This window comes from Aulostomus chinensis, chromosome 22, assembly GCF_037954235.1.
Source record: "Aulostomus chinensis isolate RoL2024-O1b breed Wild chromosome 22, RoL_Achi_v1.0, whole genome shotgun sequence".
NCBI lineage: Eukaryota > Metazoa > Chordata > Actinopteri > Syngnathiformes > Aulostomidae > Aulostomus > Aulostomus chinensis.
The window spans coordinates 6,641,934-6,657,074 of record NC_141341.1 but is presented as its reverse complement, the minus strand read 5'-3'; the positions used below and the strand labels follow the sequence as shown (position 1 = coordinate 6,657,074).

Genomic DNA, 15,141 nt, shown 5'->3' with positions numbered 1-15,141 from the left:
TCATGCCCACGAGCAGAGACAAGAAGGGGGCAGCAACCCGAGCGGACCTCCATTGTTGAGCCTGAGAAACCTGATATTGATTCCCTTTTATTCACAAATTGTAGGGCGTGTGGCTGCATTAATAAACCAGAGACACCAGGGAGAAGAGGGACGCTCTATCAGGTTGCATTTCTTTGTGATCTTAAATTCTGCGCTGCTGATATTAGATGGGTGTAAGGGGATATAAGGGCCCTTTCCACACTTTTCCTCAATGTCCTTTGCAGTCCATAAAAGATGTTTATCTGCCAAATATTTAAATTTTGGTGAGAAAAAAACCCAAAACGTTCTCGTAAGAGCATGTGATTGAGTTGCTCAAGTACGAATCTGATTGGTTCTGTGAAACATAAGAGGTTAAAAAGTGACTTTATTTCATTTGCTTGGTATGACATTGACCAGTGCTCCCAGTGCTACGGCGGAGATGGGATGTATGTAGGGCAGCAGGCGCAGAAGCCGAGCCGCCATGAATGATTAACAGCAGCGTTGCCTCTCACATTACTGGACCTGAACCGTTCGCTCCGGCTGCTCGGACAGAGATCAACAGTCAGCAGGCTTCAAAAATTACTTTAATCAGTTTTTTTTTTTCTTCAACTGCATCTCAACTGAGTCACATGTAAAAATGTGATCGACATTAAACCTCCCGGAACCCTGAACGGCCTCTCTCAGCAATGCGGTTTTCTTCTGAACTTTTATCCTCTTTATTTCAACGGGGTGGGGTGGGGTGGGGTGAGGGGGGGTGGGGTGAGGGGGATGGGGGTCTTTTCTCTAAATAAAACAAAATAAAGGATCTGGTTATCACAAGAAAACAAAAGATCACAAATCCCGCCTCAGGACCAGCCTGATTTGTTTCACTTCCATATTTACTGTTCGGGTCCCCTCCCTCACCCCCATGACTGCGTGATGACATAGTAACACCCTTTGGTATCTCGAGATGATGAAACATGAACCTGTGGTCTTGAGAAAGTGAGGTAACTCGTCTTGTTATTTCCAGAAATCGGCTTTTCATCTCCTCAGGATACACTCACCTGCTACCACGAGAAAACGAGCGGTGTTATCTTGAGATCATGAAATAATCCAAACCGGGCTTTTGTTTTTGCTCAATTTAGCGAGCCACATCACCCTGTTATGACAAGAAACGAGCCGTTGTCTTAAGCTGCTGAAATTATTACCCCATAATCTAAAGGAAACACGACACATAGTCTTGACATCTGGAGAAATTAGGACTTCACATACTAACCGCAGACCTGGTGATCCTTCTATTAGGGAGCAAAGCATTGCGAAGCTGCTTCATTATAAATAAAAAACAAAACAAAAAAATCAAACTGGCCCAAAACGCCTCTGACGAGATGCAAAGTCAGAAAATCCCCTCTGTCTCACGATCACGCAGACAGGAATGTGGTGCTGTTTGTGATCAGAAGTTTGCTTCCCTTCTGCTGCCACAGAGGATAAGAAACATAGAAATTAGTTCAGGAAAATGTTGAGAAGGTCCAAGTCCCCCCCCCCCCCCCCCCCCCCCAAAAAAAAAACCCGACCTTTATTAGTTTTTGACCCGGCACAGAAACAAGCATTGGTCAGGACGCACAGGACATCACCGCTTCAACGTTGCTGAAGAAATGAACAGAACGAGGATTTAACACAGTGTAAAGCATATAACTAATAAAAAAAACCCATTGAAAGTAGCACGCAAAACTGGGAGACCAACTAAGCGTAGCTCACTCTGTGTGAGCCCCTAAGCAATTTTTTTTCCCCAAATTTGAATCTTTCCTGAGGTACGAATCGATAGCAGCGTTTTAGATCTTTTCTCTAAGTTGCTTTAAGTCGTCTACACACCGCACTACCCTACAAATGAGACCAACTTAAACTTCTGTTGTTGCCAAAACCTTGTCCAACCACACACACACACACACACACACACACACACGCACACGCACTTAGCGCAAGTGTCCTGCCGCGGCTTCAGCTGCACCTGTCTGTCTGCTCACTGCTGATCCGTGAAGGCGCCTCGGACCGCAGTGTGACAGCGACTACACACCAGCACATGAGCGCCGTGGGCCTCCACACCGCTCATGTGCAGGAAACGAGTCCTGGAGCCGCCACGCGCCATGGTTTTAGCCTCGCTGCTCACAGTAGCAGGTAGCTGTGATGCCGTATGTCTAGTGAGAGACAACATGTCTTGACCTCAGGACACCTGGTTTACTACACGACTGGCAGGACGGAGGCATTTTGTGATTTCTTTTTTAACGTTTAATAATTGGTCCCCATTCGCTTCGGTTGCTTGGGAGATTCCTGTGAGGCATTTTCCTGTTAAACTCCAGCAGTGGTTTGTGAACTGAAAACAACAACAACAAAACCAAACTCCCCCTGATCTTCCATCAGCATGAAGGGCGGCAGACATTCACTCAGTTTTCAGTTTTGGGTGAACCTTCCCTTTAAGTTTGGTGGGATAAAGGGGGAAAAAATAATTTTAAAAAATCAGACAAATATCGACGCTGACATGTGAAACATGTTTCCTAAACATGTAATCAGCGGCATCAATGGCTCCTGGTGGTTAATACAAGGGTAAAGCGAGCCGGGGGATGTGTTTGGTGAAGCGGCTCCAGGCTTCCCAGCTGTTTGTGCGCGCCGGTGGGCGGGCAGACACGGGCTGGTCGTTGGGTGGAGTTAGAAGCAGCGCTTTTAGGAATGGGTCCCACAGCTCTTTTAGTTAGACAGCAGAGTTACCAAGAAGAGCTGCAAACACCTGATGGTCTCTTTGGGACAATCCGCTCCATACAACTCCCCTCTTAACTGTCGGAAGATACATCTACCTCCTCCTGGCTTCATTTTTGTCGAGTTTTGTTTGAAAAGTAACAGCTGATCTCTCTTTTTTTTCCTCTCTCTCTTTCTCTTTCTCTCTCTCTTCATCCAAAGATAAGGAGACATTGCACTATTCTTTTTTATTGTTCCTATTTATTATATTTTTTGCACTAACGATGCACACCACGCAAAAGGACACGACCTATACGAAGATTTTTGTTGGGGGTCTTCCCTACCACACCACGGATTCAAGTCTCAGGAAATATTTTGAGGTGTTTGGTGAGATTGAAGAGGCGGTGGTCATCACCGACAGACAGACCGGCAAGTCTAGGGGTTATGGATTCGTAAGTATTCCAAAAATACCATCAGAAAACTATGGTTTTTAACTTCTAAAATATATACGTGTATACATATATTTTACGCATGAAGTGTGTGAGCAGTGCGCAGCTGCTGCTGCCTTTCATAGCGCTGTGACTGACATTAACACATCTGCAGTCATGGGATGTTTATGTTTTGATAAGCAAGGCCCTGCTTAAATTTGTCATCAGCTTCTGTTGCAATCTCGCTCCCACCAACTTGTTGCGCGTTGGTATGCGCCCTGACACGTTTCTCAGCCAGCTGCCCTGAACCTGACAGCAGCCCTGGGATGATGGTGATAATGATGACTCCATGTTACAGAGCACTTTTCACTCCGGTTTCATCCTCTCAGGGCTGTTTAGAACTGTTGGAGGAATATTTTATGCTTCCACTTGTCGTAACAATGTGCAGCTGCAGCCTGGAGCAACAGTTTGTCCTGTCTTGGGCATTTTGTTTTGTTTTGTTTTGTTGTGTGTGTGTGTGTTTTTTTTTAATCATTATTTTTACCACTTAAACAGAAGAAGTTGGGCTGTAACTGTTGCATCTGTATCTGTATATTTGGGGCAACCTTCACCCATCAATGCAGCTGCTGGTTATCCACATCAGTGCTTGTCTGGAGCTGTGAAGAGTGATACTTGTGAGCAGAGTGATAGGTTTGGTTGCAGTGAGAGCAACACTGAAGTTGGAATAGTTTCAACACATGAGGGTGATGGATGCGTGTGTATTGCCAAATTCTTGCTGCTGTAATGATGGCACACACACGCACACGCACGCTCATACACACACACTCACACACACTTTCTCAGGCTCAGATGCAAAATATGTTGTCTGTCTCGCTACAAGCACACAAATGTAACGTCTCAGCACTTTTATTGCTTTAATTCATCATCCAACTTGTTGCTTCATGCAGGAAAATGAAACCTCACTTGCAGATGTGCTTCATTAATCTTTCTTATCCTCTGTTGTTGTTTTGTTTTGTTTTGTTTTTTTGGACGCTCTTCCTTTCAGGTGACGATGGCGGACCGCTCGGCCGCAGATCGAGCCTGTAAGGACCCCAACCCAATCATTGATGGCAGGAAGGCCAATGTCAACCTGGCCTACCTGGGGGCCAAACCTCGAGTGATGCAGCCAGGTAAAAACAGCAGGCGGAACAAAAACACTTCTAAAGGGTGAACTTATTCAAGATGAGAAAATCTTCCTCTTATATTGACTCCAAATAAGCATTTGAGCTCGTTTTCCCTGTTAAAAGGGGGTTTCATTTGAACCTGAGGTCTAAGGAAGCGGGGGGGGGGGGGGGGGTGATGGAGGATGATGAAGCTGCTCCCTGAGGAGAACTGAATTGTTTTTTTTTGTTTGTTTGTTTGCATTAGGACCTATTTAATGCAGGATTTTAAGCGCTGAGACCGGTACCGATATTAGGGAGCAGGAAAATCCCAATATCGATATTTCAGACAATCAGTAATCACCCCTCAAATGTGGTTACCAAACACTCAGGATAGCGATGGAGGCAGAATAATTTACAGTTAAACAATAACGTTTCATCATTCACAATGCTGGATATTAATGCACTTAACAGGAATGTCACGCGCACGGTGGATTATCGAGGCTGATGCGGGTTCCAATATCAAGGAGTTAAAAAAAATTGTTAAAAATCCATACGTCAGCCAACATTCTTTACGCCGTGATCCTTCAAATGAAGCTGTTAAAAGCTTAGGACACAGATATGCAACGGAGGCAGGATGTTTTCCAGTTTATTGTTCAAAACAACTCAGGCGCACTGAAAGAATGAACTTCAGTGGAAATTTAATAAATATAAATCACCCCAAGGCATTTTTTTTTTATTAATCCGAACGATATCCTGGAAAAGCACCACATATTGAACAACGCGCGCTCTGATACTGGTATATCAGACGATATATCACCCGCCGCACCAACACATCGGTCCGCCTCTATTATCAGTACAGTTTGACTCTACTTGGATTGTAATGTGGTGTTCAGTCTTGTGCCCACGTCTGTTTGACCTGAGTCCGTGAGTTTTATTAGAAAAGCAACAAAGAGGACGGTTGAGTTTGTCCTTGCTGCTGACCTTCAGCTGACAGCATCTCTCAGGCTTCCTCAGACACTCAGCCAGTTAAACGGCATGTTTTGATTTGCAGGTTTTACCTTTGGTGTTCCCCAAATTCACCCTGCGTTCATCCAAAGGCCTTATGGGTAAGTACTGATTATGCTGTTTGGAGGAGTGTTGAATACATAGTCGCTATTTTATTAATTGTAACATGTTTGCATTGATCATTTATACTATTTGTGTGATATAGATATTTATGAATACATATATAAATATATATATATTTTGTCTTTTAAACCTGTTTTCTTCTTCCAAACAGAAAAAAAAGATATGTGATCATGAGAGGTGGACAATTAGTTTTACACAGCTTATTCTTTTATCATTGTCCACTAAAAAGCAAGTCAAACTGCCTTTTCTAGGTTTTCCTGTTTGTGAAAATGTGTTTGTGTGCGTGCGTGCGTGCGTGAGTGTGTGCTGAGTGGACACTGATGGAAAGTTCCAGCCTGACTCAATGTTATCTATCTTTCTCTGGTTCGACAGGCTCGGTCTCGGTTAAGCTAACTGTGCTGGTTTGTGGAATAGTTCTGCGAACATAATCACAGATCAGAGAAAAGGAATTACCTGTAGACTCAAACACACACAAACAAGCTCTCACAATGGTGATTATAGATGCATGTACGTGGGTTTCATTTTGGTTTTGACCTTTTGTTTAAAATAAACTGATTGAAATAGAACTTAGAGCTTTGTGTGCAGTTATGAAGTGGTGTTGTTAGCTAAACTGTGTGCTTTCTACTTTAATGACCAAAAAAAAAAAAAAAAAAAAAAGCTGGATTGACTGAATCTTTGGGGTGTTCTTTTGTGGAAGCGTGTTAACTTTGCCAAGGATGAGCAAAGATGATTTTTAAATTTTTTTTTTTTTAATTGCTTTTAGCTTGTGGTTGACCTGTTTTGTTTAACAGGATGTGTTTTTTTGGCTGTCTTGTTGGAGTGAGAGGTGACTTTTCTGTGTGATTTCTTTGTTTTGTTGTTGTTGTTGTTGTTGTTGTTGTTGTTGTTGTTGTTGTTGTTTTGCCCACCCCTCCCTTTCTACCTTTCCATAACCCTCAGAATAACAAACTCCATCTGCTTGCGTGTGCTTGCCGCATCTTTCTCGTGTTCATCCATTAAGCAGCAGAGACACATTCACTCTGGTAGATGTCTGTCACCTCACTCTTTCCTGTCCCTTAAATCCTCCTCCTATCACAAATGTGTCTAATTAATGACATGCAGGCCTGTTTGTTATCAGTAGATCGCAGCAGGAACGAGTCCTAAACGTCTGGCTCCCGCGTCTTAACCTCAGTTGAGGTTTTTTTTGTAAGTTTGATGTGTGAAACAAGGTCTGTGCTTCACACTTGCTTAGATTATTTAAGGCTTAGCACCAAAGAATAAAGCACGTTCAAAGCATGTATACGTAAAAATGGCGGCTGCTAACAAGCGCCCCCAACAAGACTACAGAAGTTGTCTTCAAACATTATCAAGCGTAAAGCGAGCTGCGCTGATGTCACGGTTCCACGGTGTGGTTTGTTCGTAGCACAACGTTAGCTTTGCACTTGTAATGATTGTATCTACGCTTCCAAAATCATAAAAGTGGCATTCATTTATGAGGATTATCAAACAAAATGTCAATCATTTTGTGTGTTTTCTTTTTGCTGCAGAGTTTATTTGCTGTGACGATTCAAATTCCAGAGTAAAGATCGAATTTTTGGTCGATGCTAACTTCTTGGTTAGCCTACATAAATCCTTGCAGCTCTCTTGCAGTTAACCTGGATGAAATTAGTGATGCGTGCCGTGTGGGTGTATGTAAAAATGTGTGTTTGGTTGCACCGGTTCATATTATTGTGTTTGTATGTGTCTTTGTCCGCGCGCTGGTTTCGAGCTCAGCTCAACGCACCAAAGTCTCCAGTGTGACACAAACAAATGTCTGGATCTCTCTCTCTCTTATTCTCTCGGAACGAGCTTTCGTCACATGGGCCCGTGGTGTTAACGAAAACAAGCGCGCCCATTGTGCCACACAAAGCCCCGAATGCTGACACTGCAGTCGCATGAAGCTCTGTGTTGGAGGGTGGGTGCATGGGGGCAGGGGGCTTGGGGTGGGGGCTGGTGAGGCAGTTGTCTCCCTCTGTCATGTAAGAGCAGAAGCAGGGGCCATTTAAACAGGGCCCGAATGTTTCAGGGGCTTTTCTTTTCCTTTCTTTTTTTTTTTTACATTCACATAACCACATTATCGTCCCTCCACTGATGCCAGAGAGGTTTGTCACCTTCATGGAATTATGTTTAAATCACAAAACAGACACAAGTCCGGACATTAGCGCATGAAGGGGCTGAGGTGGATGTGCAGAATCGCGAGGGTGGCGTTGGTTGAGTTTAGTGAGTCCTCGTTTCTCTCTTATACTCAAAGCCTGGCGCTTGAAATCAGATTTGCGCCGCGCTTGACTCCACCATAAGTAACGCAAGGTGAGCTCCTACTGAGATCCATCGGTGTTTTGTCTGAAAGGGAATTCGGGAGTGTCCTGCTAAAGGTCGTCCACCAAAAAAAACATCATCTCACATCCTCAAAGAGTTTGTAGCAGCTGCAGGAAATTTTGACAGCGGGTCTCCAACTGAGCATCTGCTGGAATGTCTTCTGTACCGTAGTTATCAGAAGCCCATCAATCTGTGTGCACTCTTAAATACAGTCAAATTCAGCTTTGGAGTGGCTTTGATTTTTGTTTTTATGCTGTTGTTGTTGTTGTTTTTTAACACCAAAGCTCAAGCAGCTCTCGGGGTAAGGCGGATGTTTTGCTGCTGACTTCCACCACACACAAGGGTGGACGCAGGTACCAGCGTAGCTCCACAGCACAGCTTCACTCTTCACCTCTCCGGGGAAAAGGGAGTTATTTTTTCATATGGACGGCGCACTGAATGGGTCAGGCAGAGCTTTGCTTCCCATGGCCAAATCTGTCCGCTTATGCTATGTGTGTGTGTGCGTGTGTGCGCGCGTGTGTGTGTGTGCGCGCGCGTGCGTGCGTGTGGTTGCATTCTTGTGTGTATATCTCCCATACTATCCCATAGATACCCCGGTGGTGGGGCGTAGCAGACAGCAAAGAATACACCAGACTGGGAGTTTGATTTCAACTCCAGTGGAGATGCTTACATTCCACCAAGGTCCGGTTTTAGATTGTCAGCAAATGGTGTCATTGTGCAGCTCTGACCGTCAGTCTCTCCTGATAGCAGCTGATATGATCTCAGCGTTTTTCAACCTACATTTTCGTACGTGTTATTTAAAATGTTCCAGTATTGACTGAGGACAGTATGAGCAGCATGTTGTGAGACACCAATAATAATGTGAGCCCGTTAGAGCCAAAAAAACAGCTCATTTAGTTGTTTTGAAGGGATTTCATTGCGCCAATCGTAATTTTCCTCTCAGTATTGGAACTGGAGGCCCTTTCGGGGAGCGTGTACCACCGCCAAGGCAGCTCCGTAATGTAAAATGCTGTTTTCACTGTTAAAATGGACCGGCTCAGAAATGTAATGAGCTCTCCATTGGCATGTGCTACACCCCACCAGCACGTTTGGTGAAAAATCACAAGTTGATCTACGTGATGTGGGTAATATTTATGGCTCACGGTAATCTTTTCCAATCAAACATTTAGGGAAGTAAAGCCTCGGTTGAAAAAGTTTTCCTTTAATATCCTTTACTACCTCTCAGGTGTGACCCAATAGTTTACCGTGTACATGAATGAGTCATGTTTCATTGAAACAGCTGGATATAGATCGGATGTTTGTTCGGCCTCATAGATTTACATCAGTAAAACCCAACCAAACAATAAAATGACACACTGAGGTGTAAAATTCCTCCAGAGTCTTTGTGGCGCAGAAGAGGAAGTCTTAGACATCAGACAGCAGTTTCCACTGACAGACAACTTAGGTCTCAGGTCATGTATTGACCTGACCTGTTATCATGAAACATTGTTATGATTCTGTACCTTTTGAACAGTTAAGCACAATTTTTTTTTTTGTCGATCATTTACAAAGGTCCAGCAGTATCGACGCGCCTGCTCTAACCGCTGCAGCAGTGAGAGCTTCGGTCAAAATGCCAGACATTCCTTTTATTTGAGTGGAAATTCCATATTTTAAACTAGTTGTCACAACTCTGTGGTTAAATTCTGGTTAGGTTTAAGCGCAAAAAACACTGGGTTCGAGTTAGGGGGGAAAAAAATCACAGTTAAAAAAAAAACAAATGTCCTGGCTCCTGGTCTCCCAATCACAGGGTTTATATACAAATTACATGTGGAACAAGAACAGCCTGAATGACCGTATGAATAAAAAATAAATCTTGTGTCTTTATTTGCACAAAACTGCAACAGCAAACTACTAGTCCTCAACTGTTTGACAAACTTGAATGTATGTTTAGATCCCTGTTGGCTCCTGGACAGCATTGCCAGTGATTTCACTGCTCTGCTTCGTTGTGTGAGAATTTCTTATTCAGTCCTGAGCCCTGCTGAGTTTCATTAGCTTTCAGTGTCACATGATGGCAAAAATGCTGTTTCAGAGTCTCCAATTAGTGGGAAAACACAGGACCTCTTCAATCTAGAAATGCTGCTGCTGCTGGCCCTTCGAGAATCAATCTAACCTGCCTGTAGGGGTGTGGAGGTGCTGTGTGTGAATGTGCACCGTATTTAAGGCATCTGACCTTTGACCTTTAGGTACAGCTGCAGCCACATCAGACTTCTACATGCCCATTTAATCACAGTACTTACATTTACAACCTCCCTTTTTCTTCTCTGTGTCTTTTCAGTGGAGTGATTGTGCTGTGCCCTTCTCGTTGTTCTTGTTATCAGTCCAGTTGTGGAGGTGGACTATTTTTTGACTGATTTCTTCCTCTCTGACGCCTTGCTGTTGTTTTGTTTTTCCTGTTTTTCCTCTGGGTCCACTGATTTGGGTTGAGATGTGGTTGGATTGGATAGTGGAGTGCTGACAATAGGGTTGCCACGATAGATCCTGCCTTTCACTCCTCTAACGTTTTATGCTCTTTCAGATCCTAAAAACACCAACTGAAGTTCTTTTATTGTCGACTCAACTGATTCTGTTTTGCTTTTTTTATTCTGTCTCCTCAACAGATTTATGAAACCATTTTCATTCAAACTCTACTACTCACAGCTGTTGTTTAACCAAGTCAAATTCCTCCAGTAGTCTGTGAAGCCTGACGCTTCTTATTCCAGCTGAATCAACGGGAGATTGATCATGAGTGGAGGAGGGACAGTGTTTCACCAAAGACTCAAATTCACACAAGACCTAAAGTTTAGAACGTTTCTCCTTGCTTCCACTTACAGTCCAATGTCACTTCTCTGAGATTTAAAAACACCTTTCGTGCTGTCCAACAGAGTTTCCAGACCTTATAGAGCCTGGGGGTGGGGGGGTGGGATAAGGCTATGTCATGGAGGGCAGAATGTGCTCATTGTTCATAATTGTTTATTTAATCGAAACATCCCTCTGGGTGCACAGCCTAGCCCCGGCTCCCCCCGCTGCCTCCCCGGCTCTTTGTCCCAACACAGAGGGGGAAATGGCCAGCAGCGTCCCTTTTTGAAAACTGTCCAGCTGTCAAAGTGGCAGTGACATTTTCACAATGCTTCCCTGGGCTCATCTCCTCTGTCCGCAACCCCGCCACCGGCACTGTAAGCCCTCCTCCCTCTCTGCCTAGCCCCCCCTCCCCGCCCGCCTCCTGCAGGCAGAGGGATGGCACCAAATCCACATGTGACTCACAAACGAGCTTCAGGTTAAAACTCCCACCAAACTTCCTTTCCTTGTCTCACCTTCCTCTCTGTAGTTCTGTCTCCACAAACACAACTGCAAAACAGACAAATGTGTTTCCTGAGACACATCCCATATAAGGAAATGACGTCATCACTTATACAGATGTGATTGGTTTCAGTAGATTTGAGTGACCCAGAGTTTAAATGAAGCTTCTGGGCATTCAAGACTTCCTCACCCTCCAATCTTCTTTTCACAGAGACATTTCTATTTTGGCAACCCTATATTGTTCTAATCCCTACTAGCAGGCATTTCCTGGTTGTTCTTGACTGGTGGATTGGACTGGGATTGGGTGGTGGGAGGGCGCTTGGCCACAGTGTGATGGGTTTGGGGTTTAAGGAGGGGATCTTACATTCAGACTTTGTCATTTGGACCTGATTTAAACTATGATATGTTTGTTTGTCCTGCAGCATCCCGGCCCACTACGTGTACCCTCAGGCCTTCGTGCAGCCTAGCGTGGTCATCCCTCATGTGCAGCCTGCAGCCACTGCGCCCGCCACCGCTTCCTCTCCCTACATCGACTACACCGGAGCTGCCTACGCGCAGTATTCTGCAGCTGCAGTCAGTGCTGCCGCAGCCGCTGCCTATGAGCAGTATCCTTACGCCGCCTCCCCTGCTGCCGCTGGCTACGTGGCCACGGCCGGCTATGGATACGCAGTGCAGCAGCCTTTAGCCACTGCTGCTCCAGGCTCAGCTGCCGCAGCAGCCGCAGCTTTCGGCCAGTACCAGCCCCAGCAGCTGCAAGCAGACCGCATGCAATAGCAGCCACTGCAACCACTGGACACGCATGGAGGGGAGGCCTGCCGCCAGCCGCAGCCGATGGGGCATGAGAACGAGCAGCAGAGGAAACGGAAGAGGGAGTGGATCTAAGGATGGGCGTGTCAGCGACTCTGAGGAAGAGTTGCTTTAAAAAGATCATGATGATGGTGGTGATGATGATGATGATGGTGAGGTGGGAACTTTTTACAGTAACTTTCCTACTTGCTGTGCTTCAACCAAAAAATTAGAAAATGAAAAAAAGTCGCAGAACAAATAATGGAAAGTGATTTACTATTCTTGTTGTTGTTCTTACTATGATTAATATTATTATCATTGCTATTATCATTGTGGTAGAGTACTTATTTCTAGAGAAGAAATGCAGGAACTAATCCCTGTGGTTGGTATAGGTGTTCAACTATTGCTGTCTTTATCGTTAGTTTAGAAAAATGTTCTCCTTTATTTTTTTTTATTTGATGCCCTTGTAAAGTATATATTTATTATTTTTATTATGACACACTGAGGGCTCTCCTTGTTCTTTTTGTCTTTTCAAGTGCATTTTTGGAGTTAATATTTTCTGATAATCAGGGAAATGGAACTGTTTCCAGTGTGTTAGCTATTATTATATGACCTCTGTCAGGAAGTTGAGGAGTTGTAACTCGTGGTGTCACACATATTGGAAGAGCTACCTTTTTATCTTCCTGATGCTGAATGTCCCCTTTTTTTACTCTGTGTCCTGACCTCTTGACCTATGCAAAGCAAACACATCACCAGGAGACAAAAAAAACAAAGAAAAGAAACAAAAAACTGAAAATGTCATCAACTCTGACTTGACTCTTGGACTAAAAGGGGGACTTGGAAAACAAAACAAAGGCACTGACAAAGGAAAGAGGTTGAAAATGGCTTCAGACAATGAGAAACACTAAATCAGTTGCTTTTCCACATGTTTCGCTCGCACGTACACTGACACACGCATCCAGAGTTGCACACATAGCAGTCAAAGACAAAGGCGGCACAGTGGTGTTTCTCTCCAGCTCCGGGGTGGAGAGAAAGAAAAAGAACGAGTGGAGGGAGAGAGATAAAGAGAGAGAGAGACAGAGAGAGAGAGCAGCTGCTGGTGGGGGCGGACAGAGCCGCTCCAGCGCCACACAGACGGATCACTCTGGAAAGAACGCATCACTTGTGCTCGTTTGTTGAGCTGTCACATTTTAATCCCCGGGCCCATTTGGGAACCAACTTTACAGCCCTCCACCCAGCATAGAGCCCCACAGCAGAGCCCCCAGACCTGCCCCTGTCAGCACTTCCACCTCTGTGCTGCGGCCGTCTGGTGTCAGGTACAAACTCACCAAAGCAACTGGCCTGCCTCAAGTCTGTCAAGAAGGGGGGGGGGGAGGGGGGGGTTGACTCTTTGACATTATGTTCGTCTGTGTGCCTTACATTTCTACTGCTATTTAAGAGAGAGAGAAAAACTGAAAAAAGAGAGAAACCTACTATTTAAGATATTTATTTTTGAGAGTTGACTATGTTGACACTCTGAGAGTAGAGACTTAGTGGCGGTACTGTATTAATAATATTATTGTGTACTCATCTCAAGGCATATATAAGTTATTGATTAGTTTTAGTAATAATATTATGATTATGATTATTATTATTATAATTATCATTATTATTAACATACTCAACCAAAAATGTTGATGTAGTAGTTATTTAAGATACAATTCTGTTATGTGCACTGTACTTTTATTTTTTATCTTTTTTTGATTCTTTAGAACATGACATTAAATAGCTTAATGCCTTTTGTATGGAGGAACTTTATTTAAATGGAGGCCTGTTTGCATGCAGATTGTACTCTGATGAGTAAATATAATAATAATTTTGACAAAACAAAAAAAAAAAACAAGCAAAAATGCTGCTTTACCCACTAGAATGTATAGTCGTTGTCGAGGTTTCAGTAGCTGTGCTTCTTTTGCTTCATATTCATCAAGATGGGCTATTTTACACTGTTGGGAATTTTTATACTTGAACTATTTCTTACAAGGGAAATAAGAAAAATAAATGACAAAAAAACTTTTTAAGGAAGCTTTTCATTGTCACTGGATGAAGGCATGTAAAGTGTTACTATTTAAATGCAAAGGTCCTGTTGATATTAAAACTTTTACTTCAGAATTTCAACATTATTTACTCAAAATTGAAATAAAATGTTCTATATTTAACAAGCTTGGTGGCATTTCTTCTCATGAAGTCAGTAATGTGAGGAGCAATACTGTGTGTGTGTGTGTGTGTGTGTGTGTGTGTGCCTGTGTGAGTGAGAGAGAGAAGGAGAAAGACCACAGCTGCAAGGTGAGAAACACACCTGACAGATGCTGATTTCAAGAGACATTCTTTTAAAAGGTTCTCACGTTACAGCCACACCCGTGATAGATAATACGCTCTCAGGACTTCGGCTATCAATGATTCATCGGCTCACTAATCAATAAGTCATATCAGGAGGGGGGTGTTGCCACGTCGTCCTGTACTGGACTCCAGGGAGGATTTCGGTCTCCAGGGGAAACGTGAGCAGCCTCCTGTGAGGTGGGTGACCACCATGGATGCAGCAGCTGTAACGGCGGCTGACGTCAGACGCCATCAAATGAAAGCTGCTACTTTATTAAACTGTTTACTAAAGTTCAGTCGCTGGTATGTGAAAATAGACCACCCCAGTGGCTCTGATGGCATCACTTACTAATAAAAGATCATTATCCAGCAGAGTAACTGGGTTTACACAATCAAGCAGTCTTGCTTGTGATGTCATCAAGAAGATGGACAGCCTGACCATTTAACCAGACCTGTTCTCAGTCACTACAAACCCTTTATTCGTAAATGAAGTTTCTGAAATAAAAAGTAGCCCTGAAAGTCTCTATTTGTTCATTTATTAAAGACAGTAATTTTGCATCTGTAGCCCCATGGCAGGTAGTAGTAAATATGCTTACATATTATAACAGTATATTTAAAAAAGATATAAAATGACTCAAAAAATGACACAAAAAAGTACATAAAAAGACTGATGTAGTAGACAAGGAGGGGTTTGAAGTGTTGGAGGATAAAAGGGATATTTACTTAGTGCTGCGGGGCATTCATGGATTAAAATTTATGTTATATTTCCATACACGATCCAGTTGTGCCCCATAATGCCTCTGCTGCACAGACCCTGACCCCCTTTGTAACTCTTACATATTAAATCGCGTACAGTCTCCTCTGGTGGATGATTGAGGCCTCGGTCTGAGTTTCTAAATGTGAAATAGGTGTTAATTTGTTGATGGATT

The 15,141-nt window shown here is 43.6% G+C and overlaps 1 protein-coding gene across 1 annotated transcript; it reads left to right on the top strand.

The window, feature by feature from the left end:
- The first annotated feature begins 1,787 nt into the window (after positions 1–1,787).
- Positions 1,788–13,206, top strand: rbm24a (RNA binding motif protein 24a). The gene is made up of 4 exons (XM_086192859.1): positions 1,788–3,176; positions 4,198–4,321; positions 5,346–5,400; positions 11,494–13,206. The coding sequence occupies exons 1-4, from the start codon at positions 3,009–3,011 to the stop codon at positions 11,843–11,845; spliced, it is 699 nt and encodes a 232-aa protein (XP_086048985.1). The 5' UTR covers positions 1,788–3,008; the 3' UTR covers positions 11,846–13,206.
- Positions 13,207–15,141: the final 1,935 nt, after the last annotated feature.

Excerpts from the sequence above, each read along its gene's own strand:
- rbm24a (XM_086192859.1), top strand. The coding sequence starts at position 3,009 with ATGCACACCACGCAAAAGGACACGACCTATACGAAGATTTTTGTTGGG. Across the intron at positions 3,177-4,197 it reads AGTCTAGGGGTTATGGATTC|GTGACGATGGCGGACCGCTC; the intron begins GTAAGTATTCCA and ends TCTTCCTTTCAG. Across the intron at positions 4,322-5,345 it reads ACCTCGAGTGATGCAGCCAG|GTTTTACCTTTGGTGTTCCC; the intron begins GTAAAAACAGCA and ends TTTGATTTGCAG.